The sequence below is a fragment of the Solanum tuberosum genome, unplaced genomic scaffold (assembly GCF_000226075.1).
Source record: "Solanum tuberosum cultivar DM 1-3 516 R44 unplaced genomic scaffold, SolTub_3.0 scf00072, whole genome shotgun sequence".
Lineage (NCBI taxonomy): Eukaryota > Viridiplantae > Streptophyta > Magnoliopsida > Solanales > Solanaceae > Solanum > Solanum tuberosum.
Genome location: NW_006238999.1, coordinates 1,972,601 through 1,992,287, shown reverse-complemented (window position 1 = coordinate 1,992,287; position 19,687 = coordinate 1,972,601). Strand labels below are relative to the sequence as shown.

At 32.7% G+C, this 19,687-nt stretch overlaps 1 protein-coding gene across 2 annotated transcripts; it reads right to left on the bottom strand.

The window, feature by feature from the left end:
* Positions 1 to 90: 90 nt before the first annotated feature.
* On the bottom strand, positions 91 to 9,076 carry LOC102587144 (probable acyl-CoA dehydrogenase IBR3). 2 transcript variants are annotated; one of them, XM_015308093.1, is made up of 17 exons: positions 8,831 to 9,076; positions 6,704 to 6,844; positions 6,318 to 6,458; positions 6,052 to 6,183; positions 5,586 to 5,771; positions 5,337 to 5,414; positions 5,048 to 5,167; positions 4,393 to 4,491; positions 4,185 to 4,302; positions 3,480 to 3,742; positions 3,192 to 3,386; positions 2,793 to 2,935; positions 1,774 to 1,858; positions 1,479 to 1,688; positions 790 to 942; positions 562 to 666; positions 91 to 474 (listed from the first exon to the last, which is right to left on the bottom strand). In XM_015308093.1, exons 1-17 carry the CDS (start codon positions 8,957 to 8,959, stop codon positions 283 to 285), a joined length of 2,490 nt encoding a protein of 829 aa, XP_015163579.1. In that variant the 5' UTR covers positions 8,960 to 9,076; the 3' UTR covers positions 91 to 282. The 2 variants fall into 2 exon arrangements, with proteins under 2 accessions (XP_015163579.1, XP_006345978.1); XM_006345916.1 differs by having other exon boundaries at positions 6,704 to 6,838; positions 8,825 to 9,075.
* Between the last annotated feature and the right edge of the window lie 10,611 nt (positions 9,077 to 19,687).

The following is a 19,687-nucleotide window of genomic DNA, read 5'->3' as shown; positions in this document are numbered from 1 at the left end:
TTTTAGTAAGGGAGTGAAGAAAAGGGATCAATTGATTTTGTGGCCTATTACACACACACAAAAAAAAAAAAAAAAAAAAAACACCCCAAGAAACATTTATTGACTTTATTAAGTTCTAAAATATAAGTTGTAAAATTGCTGAATCAATTTTCACCATCAGTATGTAGATTTCTATATTTTACAAGACTATGGTATACATCCTTTTATTTTTTCATGCAGCACCCTTTCGATTTTATTTTATATTGTATTTCGCGATACATATACGAGTAATATATAAGGTTTTCAAAGCCTGGATTTCCTTAACTCAGTTTTCGCGATTGTCCCCAAGTGTACTTCATCAGGACCATCTGCAATTCTCAATGTCCTAGCAGTAGCCCAGAGATGAGCAAGAACAGTATCACCCGATACACCAGCAGCACCGTGCACTTGCATTGCAGTATCGAGAACCATCAATGCCATGTTTGGTGCAGCAACCTGTCAATCAAATGACTCGTGGTAAAGGATTCAAAATAGGAACGTGATGCTTATCGTCTAAACATTAGTCATGATGGTCTATCTCACCTTTGCCATCGCGATTGTAGCACGAGCCTTTTTGTTTCCGAGGCGGTCAAGCTGATCAGCAGCTTCCAGAACCAGTAATCTGGTTTTCTCTAGTTCAATTCGACACTGCAAACATCAGAGGTAAATGCCGTTCATGTAACCATTACTATAGAATTGAACGAAAAAAGGAGAAATGAGCTTTTGTTTCCTGCAAATACTGTGCAAGCTTAAAGTTGGAGGAAAACTAACTTTGGCAACATCAGAAAGGAATGCACCGTGTTCGGCAATTAATTTTCCAAAAGCTCGTCTTTCAAGAGCCCGTTGAACCATCATCTGCATGCCGCGTTCAGCTGCACCTATTAGTCTCATGCAATGATGCAACCTTCCGGGGCCTAGCCTACCCTGCAAGAACAAAATCAAAGCAATGACAAGTTTCAGATGACCATTCCATATGCTGCATAGATTTTCACTTAAAGAACCCAAAACATGCAGTTATCAGGGGCGGAATAGAATGATTATGAGATAAACGATGAGACAAAGGAGGGAACTTAGACAATTCACTTTGTGTACAGGGAAGTCTGCTGGTAGGAATTTCCCAGGGTGTATTACAATTTTATCATTTCAAATGATGTTTCCTTATAAAGATGTCCCAGTCAACTCCTAGCCAAGGAGACAGCAGGATTCTCTATTCTTTGTTTTCTCCTCCCCGACCCTTCGTTTTTCCTTATCTTATCAAGAAAAAAGAAAGTGGTTTCTTCATCGGTGATACAACAAAACCTCATTAACGTACTGTTCCAGGTCGGGGCAACTCAAAGGAACGTGCAAAAAGAAATCATGTTTGTTTAAATGAAATAAATTTATGTACTATTTATCATGATAATGCTAGAAAGAGACTCAAATTCTAAACGTATGATTCCTCAAAAAACAAACACCTTTACCTGGGCAATCTCAAAGCCACGCCCCTCTCCGAGTAGAATATTGTTCGCAGGGACGGATACATTCTCAAAGAATATTTCCGCATGCCCATGAGGTGCATCGTCAAAGCCAAATACTGTCAGCGGTCTCTTTATCATAATACCTGGAGTATTAATGTCTACCAAGATCATGGATTGTTGTTTATGCTTAGGAGCAGTTAAGTCAGTTTTTCCCTGTCATTGATTCAAACTAGCTGTGTTCAAGAATGAATTATAGAACAGAAGTCAATCATTTCTCATTTGAAAAATGAAAACTAACCATCACAATGAGAAGTTTGCACCTCGGATCCATGGCTCCACTGGTCCACCACTTCTTCCCATTGATGATATAAGAGTCTCCATGTCTATACAAAGCATTTTTTTCGCATAATTAAGTTTGTTAAACACAACAACTCCAGCATTTGAGTGTAATATGATCAAAATATCGATAAAAGGTCGAGTGAATGTGAAAACGCAGAACAATCAGGCTGAATCCAAGCCCTCTAGATTCATGAAAAAGGTTTTTACTTTACAAGATTGCAAGATACTTGAATCCCAACATGCATTAAAAACTTCTTTTACAGTTCGACACACTACACATGATATAAGTGTTCCCATACAAGTTTTGAGAAATCCAGCTTCGCTATACATGAATAAAAATTATGAGGTGACTTGTAGAAAATATTAGGATTATGATTTGATGGATTATTTAATTGTTTCCTTCACCATTAAAATAATAAGGCGTACATGAGACTAGCTCCTCATTTAGAAATCCCCAATTGAACCATGTAAACAGCAAGTTTGAGGGAGTACTACCTATCCAGACAAGGAGGAAAAGAATATTAGAACCGAGGAATATTAGAGAGTAACACAATTTGAGGAGGATCTTAATAAGAGGAAACTGATCATGAGACAAGGATTAAAAGAATAAAGAAAAAACATTAACAAGTTCTTGTTATCATTTCCAGTATCTTAGGTTGAAAATCTCTTATTATGCCTTCTCTCTCCATTGTTTTTACCACTTTGCACCCCATCCCAACCCCTTCAGGGCCCCAAGCCTCCCCAAGAAAGGGGGAGGGGGGTTGTTGCGGAATGTAGAAACTGCAACTGATAATACATGAATTTAAGTCTACGCTTTTGTAGTCCCAACTCCCAATATACCCACTGGTCCTTATGGAGGTGCTGAAGTATCTTATGCTCAAGTATACCACCATAGTAAGATAACAAATTTCCCAAGAATAATAAACGGAAAGGGGTAAATTTTCTTTCTTTTTTACTCCTCAAAGATGCAGCTTGTACCTTTTGATGGAACATTCTATATTAGTGGCATCTGAGGAAGCAACTTGTGGCTCTGTCATTGCAAAGCCAGACCGTGTCTTTCCCTCAAGCAAGGGGACAAGCCATTCCTTTATCTGTTCCTCATTCCCATACCGAAGTAATACCTGAAAGGACAAAGGCGGCCCATAGAGTTAGAAGATAACAAGTCTTGTACTGAACGGGGCAGAAAACAAGCAAATGTCCTCTAGAAATTGTGCAAGTGACAACAAATCATCATCTACTTATTGAAGAAAATAGTTTATCATCCTTTAAGTTGTTTGTCCAATAGTTGCAGTAGAAATCTCCAACTTTTAGTTCAATGAAGACCACGGTAATAGTTGGCACTCATTATCTGTAAATGTAAAAATACAGTTCTTTTACCTCCATATTTCCTGTATCAGGCGCCCCACAGTTGAAAATCTGTGGCGCACAAATAGAACGACCCATAATTTCACAAAGATATCCATACTCGAGGTTCGAAAGGCCAGCACCTAATAAGCGATTGAATTTGTTTTCAACTAGAGAATCATTTCCGCTGCCAAAGATCACTTCTCTTGCCCGTGCAGCACTATCAAACTGCATGTTTGTGTGAACAATATTAGATAGATATCTTAGAAAATAAATCTTCTGGAGTATCTGTTTTGCCAGAAAAAAACCTTGCAAACTCACCGGTATCCACAGGTTCCAAAGGCCTTCTCTTTTTGCCAGATCCTTTAACTTCTCCTCGTCTGGGTGAATTGTCCAGCGCATGGTAGACTGTGCAAGCTTGTAAAAGTCACTTTCTTTTGGATATATATGATCCTCCATGAACTTTATCAATTTGTCTCTCAGATCTTGAACCTTCTCACTAGGCACAAATTTCCCACTCGTAGGTGTTACTTGAATTTGGCTTTCACTTCCAAAAATCCCAATATTATCCTCTCTAGTTGTTTCTGTAAGAGAAAATCACAACAAATTCTGGGCTGAGAAATCAGGTAAACTGTAAAATGTACGAAAATTTGCTTGGTTATTCCACAGGCAAGCAAGGCAAGTGTTAGTTTTTCAATAACCATTTACAAATTCACCAAACAGAGAAGAGTTAACACAAGATAACTATGGGTCGACCTGCGAATGTTACATATGTTTCAAAGGATAGTGGGTGCAAAAGTCCAGTTAAAGGAATCTATGAAAGTAAAATAACATTCAAGTCATGAATAATGAGCAGTCAAGGTTGTGATTTGAGAATAATACAAGATTTTGCGCCACCTTTGAGGATTTCTCGATATACACACATAAAAGATTTAGGAATAACTAAAAGGTCAGCAAGAGAAACAAAATTAGAGGGAAGGATTTTCTAAGCTTATCCAGATACAGTCATAAAAAAGCAATATTTACCAGATGGTGGGTGAAGGGGGAGAACAGATTTTCTTTGAATAAATAACCATGCAGTTTTGATGAAGGAATCAGCCTTTTCCCCGGCAAACCGGGCACGTTCACCTCCAGAAGCATTACCCTACAAAGTGAATTATTAATCCTTCTGAACAAAAGTTCATGGACCAAAAGAAAGTGATATCATCCACATTATAGGTCAAAAAGGTGATACCATGATCCATCTGCTGTGTATACCAGCAAATATTGAAGCCCCACGAAACAAAGAAAAGGCAATGTAGAACTTCCACTGATCAACCGGCCAAGGTCTTCCCTGATTGCCAATATTAAAGCCAAAGAAATGCAGTTGGAATCCTCACATACAGTAAATTAACATTTCTACACAATTAAATTAGTAATTGGAGTTCACAAAACATGTAACGGCAGCTTAACTTTTCTGTATTATTGCCTTTCTAGGGTCAATTTCTCTTTTGAGTAGGGTGTTGGGGCAGAGGCTGATAATGTAATAGTGAATATCAAGAAATTGGAAACGAATAGTTAAGTCTCTTCATTGATTCTTTTCTAGAGACTTAACAAAAAAGACCATGAAATTTAAGATGACAATTGTGCTCCATACATATTCAATTATTCAGATGATAGGAAAGATACCACAGGTAGGCATTCCATATCACAATCTATGCTCTCTTATCCAATATTTTTCTCATTGCAAAACAACAAGAACAAATTCTTTTTTGAAACTGAACAATGAGAACAAATTCTTTAGTGCTGACCGATGAAATTCATTGAACTAGTCAGTTGAAAACACCATAGAAGAAATTCCTCTTCCCATGAATAACATTTTAACAAAGACAAAGAAAAGTGTGCCTTACAGCAGCTGAGCAGTAATCTGCAAGGTATTCTGGAAGAGAAGGTATTCCTTCAGGGAAGCTGCTGCGCTCAAAGCCATCACTCCCGTCTAGATCTTCTAATGAAATATTCACAAAGTAGCTCTGATAGAAAAACAGGAAGAAATAAGAAATTTAGAACTTTTCTTACTCAGCTCCATAAATAGTCCTGTGAAACTTTATCCTGACAAGATAATTAAGATTAACAGTGGTACATCTAGTTATAAAAAATATTATAAGAAAAGAATTACAAGTTGAAAAAGGGTGGCAGTACCAAGCAGCTGTAAGCAACATCAGACATCTGATTACCCAAAGTCGACAGCTCCCAATCAAGAATTCCTATGACTCTGTCCTACAAGATCAACTACAAAGTCAGGTGTACCTTCTTTTGGGGGGCAGGGTGGGATGGGGTGGGATCGGGGAAGGGGGAATTTGACAGTTGACACATATTGGAAAGGACTATTAATTGCAGAGACTACAAGAAAGAACGAAAAAATTTATCAAACACTGTCAATGACTGCACCTCTGTGGGATGAAACACAACATTGTCAATCCGAAAGTCACCATGTACTAAACCAGCTGTTTCCCCTAAGGAATCTTCAAGGGGAATATGTTGTCGCAACCAATCAACCAGCTCTAACATTTTAGGGTTTCTCCTGGACTTGCCCTCGCCAGTAGATAGAAGATATTGTTTGGCCCACCTCTCTACCTGAAGTAGGTCAGAGAATTTATTCACACAACAGAAGAACTCATAAGCATGACACTGAAAACTATCCTCAAAGGACAAAGGAGCTTAAATCATATTGCACAGAAAGGGTAATTGAATGATGCAGGGTATAAATGCTGTAACATTTTTTGTTTCTTGATTTGGAGTAACAGGGAGGTACACTGTATTACTTGCCTAGCATGACAAATATCAAGATTTAAGACCAATGCAACGAAAAACTACATCCAAATCTATTTTTCCCAAGAAATATAAGTTTGAGCACCTGTCTCTTACAGTAGTCTTTCCGCTTCCCGTAGTTACCTAAACCGATTGCATCAACATTGGCAGAGTGAACGGAGGCCAACGCTTGAGAAACCGCACGACATATATCCCTCCTTCTCTTAGGCGATACATCCTAAAATAGATGGACAGCACTTTTTATCAGGTTAATCATTGAACCAAAAGGAAGCAAGCTACAGAAAACATATAATTTATCGAATTCACAATTTAAGTAATCTTGGAGTATAAGGTTGAATACAGTATTCATACAGGTAGGTTTGGGTCAATAAATATACGTCCTTCCAAATACTCCATAATGTAAAACGGAGTCCCAATCACACTTGAATCTGTACACAAACAAAATACTTTGGGGACTGGAACCTGAGTATGAGTACCTAGTGCATGTAGAACCTGAAATATCAAAAATCAAAATGTCAAAGATAAACACAACCAAATATTATCTATCAGAATAAAATAAATGAAGTCCTCTGAGGAGCTGTATTTGGCAACAACACGATGTAATACAAAAAAGTATCATAAGATTCAGAACTATGTGAAGGTCCGGCCCACGCCCACCTCCAAGGAAAACAAAACTACATGACTGATTGACTGTAAGTAATTATAAATAAATCCATCAGAGAAACAGAATTTACAACCTCATACTCTCTCTCAACAGCATGAGCAGATGCCAGCAACTTTCCATGCGGTTTCTTCCTCAACACATATTTCTTAGCAAAAGTTCCTGAACGAGCCTCAATGAGAAAAGTAGGATTTGATTGGCCATGCCCAAACTGATTCACAAGGGAGACAACATTTTTAATATGAAGAACCTTGCAACTACAACTGTGTTAGAAATGGAGAAGTGCATAACCAGAACATATGTATATTTGAAATTGTAGAGAAAATTTTATTAAATAATCATACCGAAAGAGTGCAATGGTGAGTAGTACAACCATTTGGTATATGCATCTTAGTACAATAGCTACATGTAAAAAGAACAAAGGAAACTAATTATCCTATCTACTTCCTCTACATTTTTACACTGAAAGGCTAAAAGAGATAAACATCTAGACTTTAAGTTACAAATATCTCGTTTAGCCTTCAACGGAACTCTGATTTCTTTCCTTCCATATAGTCCATTATATAGCCACTGGTATAGTGCTCCACAATTTTTTGTCATCTTTTTGTAGTTTTCTTTTATAGGACACAACAGAAGACTCATATAGATGATACCAATTAGTTAGGATTAAATTTTAGTCATGTTGGCAAAGAGTCCTTTGGTTTTGTTAGAGATTTATATGCGGTGCCAGTAGGAAATGTAGAGAACTTAAAGTGCTAGAGAACTTATTTTGTTTAAATATTGGACTAAGATGGGTTTAAATGAGTAACATAAATACTTAAATAGTGAGATTCTCTCAGGAATTAACCAAATGGAATCGGTTATTACCAGACACCCGAGAGTATGGCCTACTAATCAATGAAGAGCCTGAAAACCAAGGTTGATCGGAGTATAAATCCCAACAGAGACAAAAACACTTACCTAGTACATGTGTTGGTGGGAGGTAATATGTATCCGTTGGAATAATTGACGTGCGTGCAAGTTGATCCAGACACCGACATTATAAAAACAAAATTGAATTGATAGTCACTAGTAATGCATTAAAAGTTAAAACTAATCAAATCTTGTTTAGATAATTGCATCTCTAGACCAAATGAGGACACCATATTTCAGTTAATGCCAGTCACTCTTCGAATGTTAATATTGTTGCTGGCCTGCAACAATACATTGCCTATAACAATGGGATGCAAAATAGCCCACCCATTTGCCAATTCAACCTATTTTGCACTGCTCAATTCAACACATCTAAAAGTTGCGCTAGGTCAGCTGATATGTAACCCAAATTGATCCATGAGAAACCTTGTCAAAATACTTTTAAAAGAACTTTCTATTTATTTGACATGTTATAAAAAGCCATAAACTTTTTTTAAAAAAAAAAGTCATTAGGTAACTAAACAAACTATCAGAAACCAAAAAAAAAAAAACTTGAATAGAGCCAGATGCTCGTCTTATGAACCATTGTTTAGCTATTTTGAGCCTAAGTAACCTTTGCCTTAACTCAATCCACTTTGATCCTCCACAAGTATATCTCAACCTGCCCATTTGACACCCCTTACCCATAAGGATAAATTGGTCTTCTATTTGCCACTTATCTTCCTTGGCCAGTGTTGAGTAATGTCAACATCCTGCCTATGGAAAGGCCCACGAGCGGCTGGGTTGCCCGGGTCGGAGTCATGATCGAACATGACGCTTGCTTAGTGGACTTAGTTAAGAAATAAAGTTGTGCTTTTGCTATAAGCTATAGCTTTTTGGCATGATGGTAAGCATTTGATCCTAACAGCCAGCATATTCTAATCTATCAAACACCTAAATTAAGTATATTACCCATGGTGGATAACTTACCAAATTCAGTAAAGCTCAAGACTTTTCTTGCTTTATTTACATAATTCCCAAAAAAAAAAAATCAATCTTTTTCCCATCAGATACTAATCGAGTTGTACTATAGTTAAGATAGAAAACTCACAAAAAAATCATTTTTTTTCAATTTTCATCATATATGAGCAATCAAAAACACACAACAACATCAAAAAAGTCAATTTGCTAGCAAAAAAACTTTATTATATATAAACATATATTAATCTCAATTTAGCTATAGTTAAGAAGCTCAAATAAATTAAATTTAAAATATTAAAAAAAACTAAAACTTTCGATTTCATACCTGAGAAAGAGTGAAATTAGAGATATTTGAAGGGAATCCATGAACATTAGCAGATGCATAGCGAAGAAGAGCTTCAATGTCGAAACTCTGAGCCGGGTCGACCCGTCCGGCAAGATCCGAAGTCCGATTCGCCATCTCAAATCACAGATAAACTCAAAAGAGAAGATACAAAAGCTTACGTATTCTGCGAAAGTGACTTTGAATATCAATTTTGGGATAATCGAGGGCGATGTGTACGTGCCAATGTCCGATGCGCGGATAATGTTAACACTTCACATAGGAAAAAGATGCAGTCATATCAAATCGATCATTACATAAAATGAGTCTTTGATCATTAATAATACTAATAAATTATTTAAAGGATACTATACAATTGAATTTAAGTAATAATTAAAATAAATATTATATTTAAACTAATAATACAATATAAATATAACAGATAACAACCATTCAAACAAGATGTTAATAGAAACTTTTTTTTTTTTTGTTTTCCAACATTTGATTACAGGATCTATGTTTAATATTTTTCTAATTTTACTGACTTGAATTAAAAACTTTTCGATTAACAATAAAAAAAAAATTCAACCATTCAACCATAATTTGTTATCGATGAAAGATCATATATAGGTGTACTTAACAGGATCAATCAATGATTAATGAATAATGTGCATAAACTGAAATATTGTACTTTTTTTTTTGTCAAAGAAATATTTTGTACGATTTTTCAATTATTATTCAAACTTCAAATAATTAAATACACGTGTTATGATAAAATTTCAACTTCTTCCCAAAATAAATTGAGTCAAAAGTAAAAAAGTAATTATTTGAGGAGTAATCTTTAGATTATTCTTTTTTTACAATAAATAACTTTATTAAATTTACGTATATAAAAAGTTTCAAAGAGTTAAATAATATAATAATATCAGTTATAATTCAACTAAGAAATATAGAAATCAAATTAACTTTATGTCATAAAGGATTTGACTACCTATCAACAACAATAATTACAAGTGATTACCATCAATACTCCTACCGTCACAGCATAAACAAATTCAAAATTTAAAGTTCATAAATTTTCAATGATTTCAGTTTTATTTTTCAAAAAAAATATTTGAGGGAAATCGAATCTTCGTCAAAAAGCTCAACAAAAGCTTAAGTGAGCTCCGTTTCTACTACTAGAACAAGGAGCCTACTTTGTTACTGGATTTTCAACACACTTTTCTTATATATTTAATAGATTTCTCAATAATAATGATGAACCTGCACAAAAATTATTGGGTTCTCATGAACCTACACCCAAGCGGATGTTATAGATTTCTCTCTTCTCATGAAATGATATATATAGAGAGAGAATATATTAAAAAGTAAAACAGTGAATCGTGAACTCTCACGCTTAATAGGTCAGTTTTTTAAGTTGAAATTTCCTAATAGGTCAGTCAACACTTGAGACGACACGGCAACTCAAAAACAGTGACCTCATAGATTATTGGGACTTGTGACTCGAACTCAAAAGAGGTGTCGATCGTGACCAACTGGATCGAAGGAGTGTGAGGAGTGATATTCTGAAAAAATTTAAATTAAAAAAAAATGAAAGTGATTGCGCGATTATTATATGTCAATTGTCCATCATTAATTAAAATTGAGAAATAATAACAATCCTACTAATATACTAATCTTTTAGATATATTCAATTTTGCATGGTTCCTCAAGATGCAAAGTTTTCCAATAATAAGCCTTGATTCTGCTGGCCTTTTGCAAAGATTCACAATGATATTTATTCTGTTTTATTTATTTGTTTATAATTTAATATTAAAGAAGTTGATCTTTAATTTCCTTTTTTTATCCTAATAATTTCAGAATCTTTCAATCTCTATTCACGTGGCTAATTAATTTCCTCAAAAGTGACTAAAACATGGCATGATTATTATTACATTATATACAAGTAGGATACTTAAGTGCTAGTGGCGATTTAGTTCATGAAAATATAATCTGATTAATTTATTTAAATTTAAATGAAAAACATAAAAGAAATTTCTTATAGTTGGTATATTACGGCGAGACAAATCATCGCAAAAAAATTCTTAAAAATCTCCGATTAGCTTTTTATGATACGTATTTAATTCATTTTAATCTAAGTAATTTGGTCCGTCTATTTATTAACTCATCCTATTTTGATTCGTCTAAATTCAATCCAATCAGTTCATTTGACACCTTCGTATATGGCTATAATTCCAGTAAAGCAAAGTAAAATCTCATAATGAAAATAAGAGCATCCATTATACAAAAACAACATAATATATTCCATAAGTGCATCCATTATGAATATATGAAATATTATATACCCTCAATTCATGTTAGTAATATTTATTTGCTGCATTGTTTTCCAATCAAAGCATCATAAAATGAAGTCTTTGAAAAATTCATATTATTCCTTTCTCTCATTTTTTTAAAAATATATTCAGATTAAAGTATTCAAAGTGACCTCTTTTCCAATTATATACTCCAATTTTGCATATATTAAATTCAAATATATATCTATGAGATGCTCTAATACATATATAATAATCAACTATAATGAATGAATCGTTTGCTCTATTCTTCTTAGTAGTAATTAATTATTGTCACCACATCCACATGATTATTCTTAACTTTATTAACACATAAATAATAGAGTTATGTTTTGTGTCTGGCTAGTTAATTAATTAGTCTTAGTGTAAAATTTTGGTTAAATTAAATTAAATCAAGATTCATGGAATATTTATAATTGATCTTAATTATCTTTCTATATTAATTTGCACCGAAAGTATACAAATATGCAGTACGTATTTCCAATTCCCAAAAGAGAATAATTGTATGATGTATAATGCACATCAAAATAAATTAATAGTATGCAAATGTTATTTACGTAAAAGGTACTCCATATGTCCTAGTTTAAGTGGACTATATCTTCTTTAATTTGTCTCGGAAAAAATGTCACATTTTTATACTTAAAAAACAAATTAACTTTAAAGCTCTTAATTCATAACATAAATGTATAAAAATCATAACGAGTCAAATTATATAAATCACATAAATTGAAATGAAGGAAGTTTTTAAATTTTGTAAAAACTCATTGAGATGATCATGAAGCTGCAAGTAGGACAACAATCAACAAAATCATAATGAGATGATAACTACTCCTCCATCTTTAATTAAAAACCTCAAAATTGATCCCGTAGACTGAATTCACAAATATTTTACCCCTTGACAAGTGAATTTTTTTTGCCCGAATTAGGGTTAGTCGGACTCAAAATAAATATATACCGAACACCGGTTGAAAAATTTTACAAAAAAAAGAAAATGGTAGGCGAGGACCATTTGAGATAATATTTTCTTTTTAAAAGTTTCCTTTTTTTCATTGGTTTAATTTATGCCTATAAATATCAGTTCTATATCCATTAGCCCTCACAATAAACACAACCAACAATTCTCTCCTTTCTACTAGTATAATATTATATAATATACTAGTAAGAAAATTAAATACCAAACTCTTTACACACACAAAAAAATTAGCAACCAAATCTCAAATTAAATGGCACCAAACAAGAAAGATATATCTAAGATAGGCCAAGAAGCCTTTACTCTTCTTGATGAATTCCATGAAAAAAATACAAGGCCTAGTGTTAAAACAACCAATAAAAATTACTTTTATTATAATCAATATCAACCCCAAAAATCTCATATTGTTCAATTCAAACCAGCTGAAGAGAGAGTTATGAATAGTTATGAAGCTGTGAAGTTCTATGGAGGGGTTCTTGTTTGTGACTATTCCAAGAGAAAACCAAAAGTTATGACTTATTATTAAGCATAAACGAATTCAGGATCTAGAATCAGTGAGTTCAAAATTATGTATGTGTGTGATCGATCTTATTGTATTGATATACATACACATAGTACGTAATGGGCTCAACTGATGAATCTGCAGAACCTGTTCTAGATCCGTTATGAGTGCTTTTTAGTGTTTTTTTGTTGTTTTTTTAAGTTTCTCAACATGTACACCTTTTGCATTTCTATATGTATGGTCGATGAAGCTATATATCTTAGTGATGTTATTATATATTTCACTTAAATTGCTATATTATCCTCCTTTTTTACTTCTATCATGATTTAATTAATCTGCACTCTAGCATTTTTTTCTTTTTAATTTATTTTTTCATCTTAGCCTTATCAATTATATATGAAGGGGTTCAAAATATAATAAATATATCCAAAAATCATGTTTAACCCTTATATATAATATTATTATTTTTTGACAAAGAAGGTTCAAATGAACTTCCTCCCGCCCCTAACTCCACACCTGCTTATCACCCATTCACTCCTCATAATTTTATATTCCAAATATATCAATAATATGGATGGTTTAGGCATACCAAGAAGTGTAAACTTATTGCACTTATATGTTGTCCCATGCCACAATATAATGATCTCCATGATAAATATTCGTCAGCTTATAATCGTCTATAAGTCGGTTTACTATCTTTAGTCGTAGCTTGAAGATACATACACACAATAAGAAGCTTATGTGTTTTAATTTGGTGGTCATAAATACTCATAATGTGGGTGACGGGTGACACATAGTTAATCTCCAATTTACTTCATAAGGCGATAAGTCATGTGAGACTCAATTATCAAGAGGGAGTATTGTTGGGGTGTGCGAACAAAATTTCACAGTAAATAGCTAAAAAGAAAAGATGTTATTTAGTGATATTTTTAATACCGTGATACCTTTTGAGAAAAAAAAAACCATACGAACTTGACCCATAACGAATATTGGAGTATCCAAAGTATTCCCTTTTCCGATTATATAATCCAATTTGCATATGTTCAAATTAAATAATCAAAATACCTAATGTCATATATATATAATAATAATCATTTATACACCTACCAACAAGGGTTGTGGTGGAGTGATAAGTATTTTTTCATTCTTAACCATTAGACCTCGGGTTCGAGTCCCCCTTAGATACGGAGTCAACTTTCGGCAAACAATTACTACTAAGAGTAAATTAGAATAAATAAATAAATTGTATCTTAAACTTCACAAGTATTTTGAGACGAATGGAGTATATATTAATCATATATACAGTATGTATATAGTATCAATCGAGCATACATATACACTTGTGGTATTTGTCCAGATTAATTAAAGGGAAAATTGTATATAATAACAAACTATTAATTCAAATTAAATGCTATAAATATACTTTGATTTAATTGTACCCTATAGCAAACTATTGCTATTTTCACCACTCTCCCTGGTAGAATCTCGCTCGCCACTCTCGTTTGGTGGCAATCTCGCTCGCCTTTCTCGCTTTTATACAAACACAAATGTATAAAATGTGTTTGTGTTTGTATGAAGCGAGAGGAAATTGTATATATACATATATTTTCGTTCCCCTCTCTCCCAAATCTCGCTCGCCACCTTCGCCTCTCTCGCTTATACAAACAAAAATGAAATGTATAAATTGCGCTTCTGTTTGTATAAAGCGAGAGAAAATTGTATATATACATATATTTTCGTTCCCCTCTATCCCCTCTCCTAGATCTCGCTCTCTCACTCGCCTCTCTCACTTTATACAAACAGAAACGAAATGTATAAATTGCACTTCTGTTTGTATAAAGCGAGAGAAAATTGTATATATACATATATTTTCGTTCCCCTCTATCCCCTCTCCTAGATCTCGCTCTCTCACTCGCCTCTCTCACTTTATACAAACAGAAACGAAATGTATAAATTGCACTTCTGTTTGTATAAAGCGAGAGAAAATTGTATATATACATATATTTTCGTTCCCCTCTCTCCCAAATCTCGCTCGCCACCTTCGCCTCTCTCGCTTATACAAACAAAAATGAAATGTATAAATTGCGCTTCTGTTTGTATAAAGCGAGAGAAAATTGTATACACATGCAAATACATATATCTTCGTCCTATACACTTATAATTATACAATACAAATATTTCCCTGCCCAGTTTTCTTTTGTCTTTCTCTCTTTCTCGTTTTATACATACACAGATTATACAATTGATCTTATGTATACAACTGCTTTCTTTTGTATATGTATAGCGAATTATACAACTGTTTTTTTTTGTATATGGATAGCGAATTATACATATATATGTTTGCTATGGAGCGCAATTATGCAAACTTTGTTATAGCATACAAATATGAATTTTGTGTTTGCTATATGTGAAAGTTGCTCTTAATTAAAAGTAATTAAGTAGTGGAGTTATTGGTATAATCCGTTATCAGTCATGTAATCATTATGATAATTAATCCTAAGATATTAAAAAAGCATAATATTCCCTTGTCAAAAAATTAATAAGATCCATATAACTCCATGATTAGATGCCATATGGATTAGCATTTAATTATTTTTCTCTATCTCTCTTATTTTTTAAGTACATAAAAAGAGATTGGAAAGATCATATAGAGGGATTTAATTAGTCAGTTAATCAGATGCTTAGTTCCTCTAATGATGAATTAATTTATTTGGATTAAAGGAATATTAACTAACAAATTTAATGAAGCTTAGAAGGAATCTAAGTCACACCAATATATAGTGTATCTTTTTTTGTTGCTTTTTTTATTTTTTATTTATAGAGAAAAAATAATGTTAGGTAAAATCTTAATTTTAATATTAATTGTTACCATGCAACTTCCACATGATTATTCTTAATTTTAATTAATCATCAACAAGTGTGACAAAGAATAAAGGAATTATACGTTTGGTTGCTATATAGCTAGTCAATATTACTGTATTTTGGTCAAATTAAATTAAACAAAGACTCGTGGAATATTTAATTTACACCGAAAGTATACATGGAGTACGTAATTCAAACAACAATAACAACGGAGTGAAATCTAAAAAAAAATAGAAATACCTAAATTTTATTCCTATTTTATATAAAATAAAAAGATTATTTTCGAGAACATGTTTGAAAATGAGAATCACCTCTATGTCATTGTTTTAACTCAATTTTTTAATTGAATAGTACAAAACAATAAATCAATATGCATATATTATTTATTTACTTATGTGGCACATTTTTTTTAGATTATTTCAAATTAAAGAATGTCAATTTTTTTTATATTTTAAAATGTTTAATTTTAAAAAAATTGTTGTATCAATAATGAAATGATTTATGGCTGCACAAATATTTAAGACTTGTTTCAGACAATAAATTTCAAAAGTCTTATTTTAATTTCTTTCTTAATTAACACTATCACTTGTCAAATTGTGCCGCATAGATTAAAACAAAAGAAATATTTAAATTTGTAAAAAATTATGAGAGGTGATTCTGAATTTGGTAGGGTAATACAGCCATTGTATAAGGTTGTGGCGGAATAGTAAGTATTAAGTATTCTTTCATCTTTAATCAAATATCTTAGGTTTGAATTTTGAGAAAATAGAGTCCCGAGCACTTTACACTCTAAAGTAGGACTTTCTAGCTCGAATTCAAGTTAGTCAGACTCCAAAACATATAACGGATATTAGTAAAAACAAATGGTATAGGCAAGCATGCACCCAATTGATGCCTATAAATAGGAGTCCCATCCAGTAGCCCTCACAATAAACAAAACTAAGAAGTCTCTCCTTTACTACTAGTAAGCAAAATATCAAACTCTTTACACACAACCAAATATTTGCATCCAAATCTCAAATACAATGGCACCAAACAAGAAAAACATATCAAATATAGGCCAAGAAGCCTTTGGTCTTCTTGATGAACAACAACTCTATGCAACAAAGGGAAAAAATAGGTCTCGAGCTCCTCCTCCTCCTCCTTCTTCTTCTGTTGTTGCGATTAAAACAACAAACCTAAATTACTTTTATTATAACCAATATCAACCACAAAAATCTCATGTTGTTCAATTCAAACCAACTGAAGAAAGAGTTATGAATAGTTATGAAGCTGTGAAGGCACATGGAGGAGTTCTTATTTGTGATTATTCCAAGAGAAAACCAAAAGCTATGACTTATTACTAAGCATAAGCAAGTTTAGGAACCAGAGTCAATTAGTGAGTTCAGAATTATGTGTGTGGTCTTATTATACCGATATGTAAACATATGTAATGGACTCAACTGAATCTGTAGAACCCACTCTAGTCCGCATGTGTTAATGAGCGTTTTGAGTGTGTGTGTTTTTGTTTGTAACATGTACGTACACCTTTAATTTGCATTTGTATATATGGTCGATGAATAATATTCTACTTTTAAATGACAAATTGTGCTCTCCATTTTTACTTCTAGTGTCAATCATAATAAACACTTGAATGATGTGAATGATACATAGTTAATCTCCAGATTACCTTATAAGGTGATGAGTCATATGTGAATTAATCATTGAGTGTGCGAACAAAATTCACATAATAACTAAAAAGAAAACAGAAAGTTTTGTTTAGTGATGACTTTAATAGTGAGGAACCTTTTTTTAGAAAAAACTAGGCAAACCTAGTCCATATAAAATATTAGGGTATCCAAAGTATTCCCTTCTCCAATTATATATATAATCCAATTTGCATGTGTTCAAAATAAATAATCCAGATACCTAATGACATATTCTAATATATTAATCATTTATTTACCTCTAATTTGTAACCTATAGTTAGTACTAGATTATATCGGAGAGGCCGCAATTAAAATTAAAATTTGATGGATTTGTCATTAGACCAAGTCTAGAGCCGTTAAAACGGGCTTAACCCATGGGACCGGCCCAATCCAACCCCTTATTGGGGTAGGGTTGGGATAAGACTTTTCAAGCTCATTTAAAACAAGGCCTTATAAGCCCGGCCCATATAAGTCATTGGCCCTTGAGGCTTGATCAGGGTCGGGTCAGGGTCGGCCCATGGGCCAAAACTTTTTATTTAAGGATAACTTACAATAATCTTACTAGTATATTATCTAAGTACTTAAATACACGCTATGTTGTAATATTATGAATTTTACCAGATTTTGGTACGTTTAGATACATATATCTCGGAATATATGGACTCAAAATGAGGTTAATTTGTTCTAGATACACTCTATCCAAGTAGATTTGCATGTATATAGGATACATAGACAAATCTTGCGCCCTCGCCTCCCTCCCATCTTGCTTGTCAGTCTCTTATCTCACTTGCGTATCTGGTATGCGGATACATGCTAATTACACTAGATTTTTTGCTAGTGTTATTGAAACAACATCATTGTTTGCCATATTTGATTTGAAATCTTCTCTTTTTCTATATGTTATAGAATTATAAGTTTGAAAAGAAAAAAAAGGCCTAGCCCGCCCCAGCCCTCGGCTCTTCTAGGGTTAGGTTGGGTTGAGCATTTTTAGGCCCTTCCAAATGAAGGGTCGGCCTGCCCTAGCCCTTCAAATTTCTTGGCCCGCGAGACTTGGATCGGATGGAGCTGGGCCGACCCTTTTTGAGAGCTCTAAGACCAACCTTTTAAACCTTATAACACTTCTGTTTTTTATTTACACACGTTAAAAAAAATATTAATTAAGGTATAGTTTTTCTTCATTAATATTTACTCTATTTACATATCATGATTAAAGTGTTTATAGTCTTGAAGAATAATTACTACTAAGGATAAATTAGGGGGGAAAAATACATTCATATGACTCCATGATATTAGATGCCATATGGATTAGCATTTAATTATTTTTCTCTTTTTATTTAAAGTACATAAAAGAGAGATTGGAAAGATCATACATATACTTTCAGGAGGGACTTAATTAGTCAGTTAATCAGATGCTTAATTCCTCTAATGATGAATTGATATATTTTTTATTAGTTTGGATTAAAGGAATATTAACTAACAAATTAGATGAAGATTAGAAGGAATCTAATTCACACCAACATACATCGTATCTTTTGCTCTTTTCATTTTTTATTTATTGAGAAAAGATAATGTTAGGTAAAATCTTGATTTTAATATTAATTGTTACCATGCATCTTCCACGTGATTATTCTTAATTTTAACATCAACAAGTGTGACAAGAATAAAAGAATTATATAGGTTTAATTAGTTGGCTATATAGCTAGTCAATATTACTGTATTTTGGTCAAATTAAATTAAACAAAAACTCATGGAATATTTAATTTACACCGAAAGTATACATGGAGTACGTAATTCAAACAACAATAACAATATACGAGGGTCATCTCACAAGTAATATTTAAAAAAATAGATATACATAGATTTTTTCTCTATGTTAAATGAAATAAAAAGATTATTTTTGAAAAAGTTTGTAAATGAGAATCACTTACTATGTCATTATTTTAAATCAATTTTTGAATTGTATAGTGCAAATCAACCATAAATCAATATGCATATATTATTCACGTATTTAAGTGGCACATTTTTTTCCGACCTCTCAAGAGAATGTCATATCTTTATATTTAAAAATAATTTAATTTTAAAATTTTTATTATACCTTTAATGTTTAAGACTTATTTTAGATAACAAGTTTCAAAAATTTTATTTTCTTTCTTAATCAACTCTATCACTAGTCAAACTGTATCATGTAAATTAAAACTGAAAAAACATATAAATTTATAAAAAAATTACGAGAGATGATTTTGAATTTGCTACGGCAATACTATACAACCACTATAAGTTTGTCATGGAATAGTAATCACTAAGTACTCTTTCAATATCTTTAATCAAACATCTCATATTCGAGTTCTGAGAATAGAATCGCAAGTGCTTTACGCTTCAAAATAGTACTTTTCAGCTCGAATTCAAATTAATCAGACTCCAATACAAATATTAAACACGAGTAAAATCTTAAAAATAAAATGATAGGCAAACACCATTTAAGATAACACTTCC

What these genes read in the sequence shown, in the direction of transcription:
- LOC102587144 (XM_015308093.1), bottom strand. Translation starts at nt 8,959, where the DNA reads ATGGCGAATCGGACTTCGGATCTTGCCGGACGGGTCGACCCGGCTCAG. An exon ending in ATATCTCTAATTTCACTCTT is followed by an intron (nt 6,845 to 8,830) that starts TCTCAGGTATGA and finishes GTCTCCCTTGTG; the next exon opens with AATCAGTTTGGGCATGGCCA. An exon ending in GTGGCTTTGAGATTGCCCAG is followed by an intron (nt 943 to 1,478) that starts GTAAAGGTGTTT and finishes TTGTTCTTGCAG; the next exon opens with GGTAGGCTAGGCCCCGGAAG.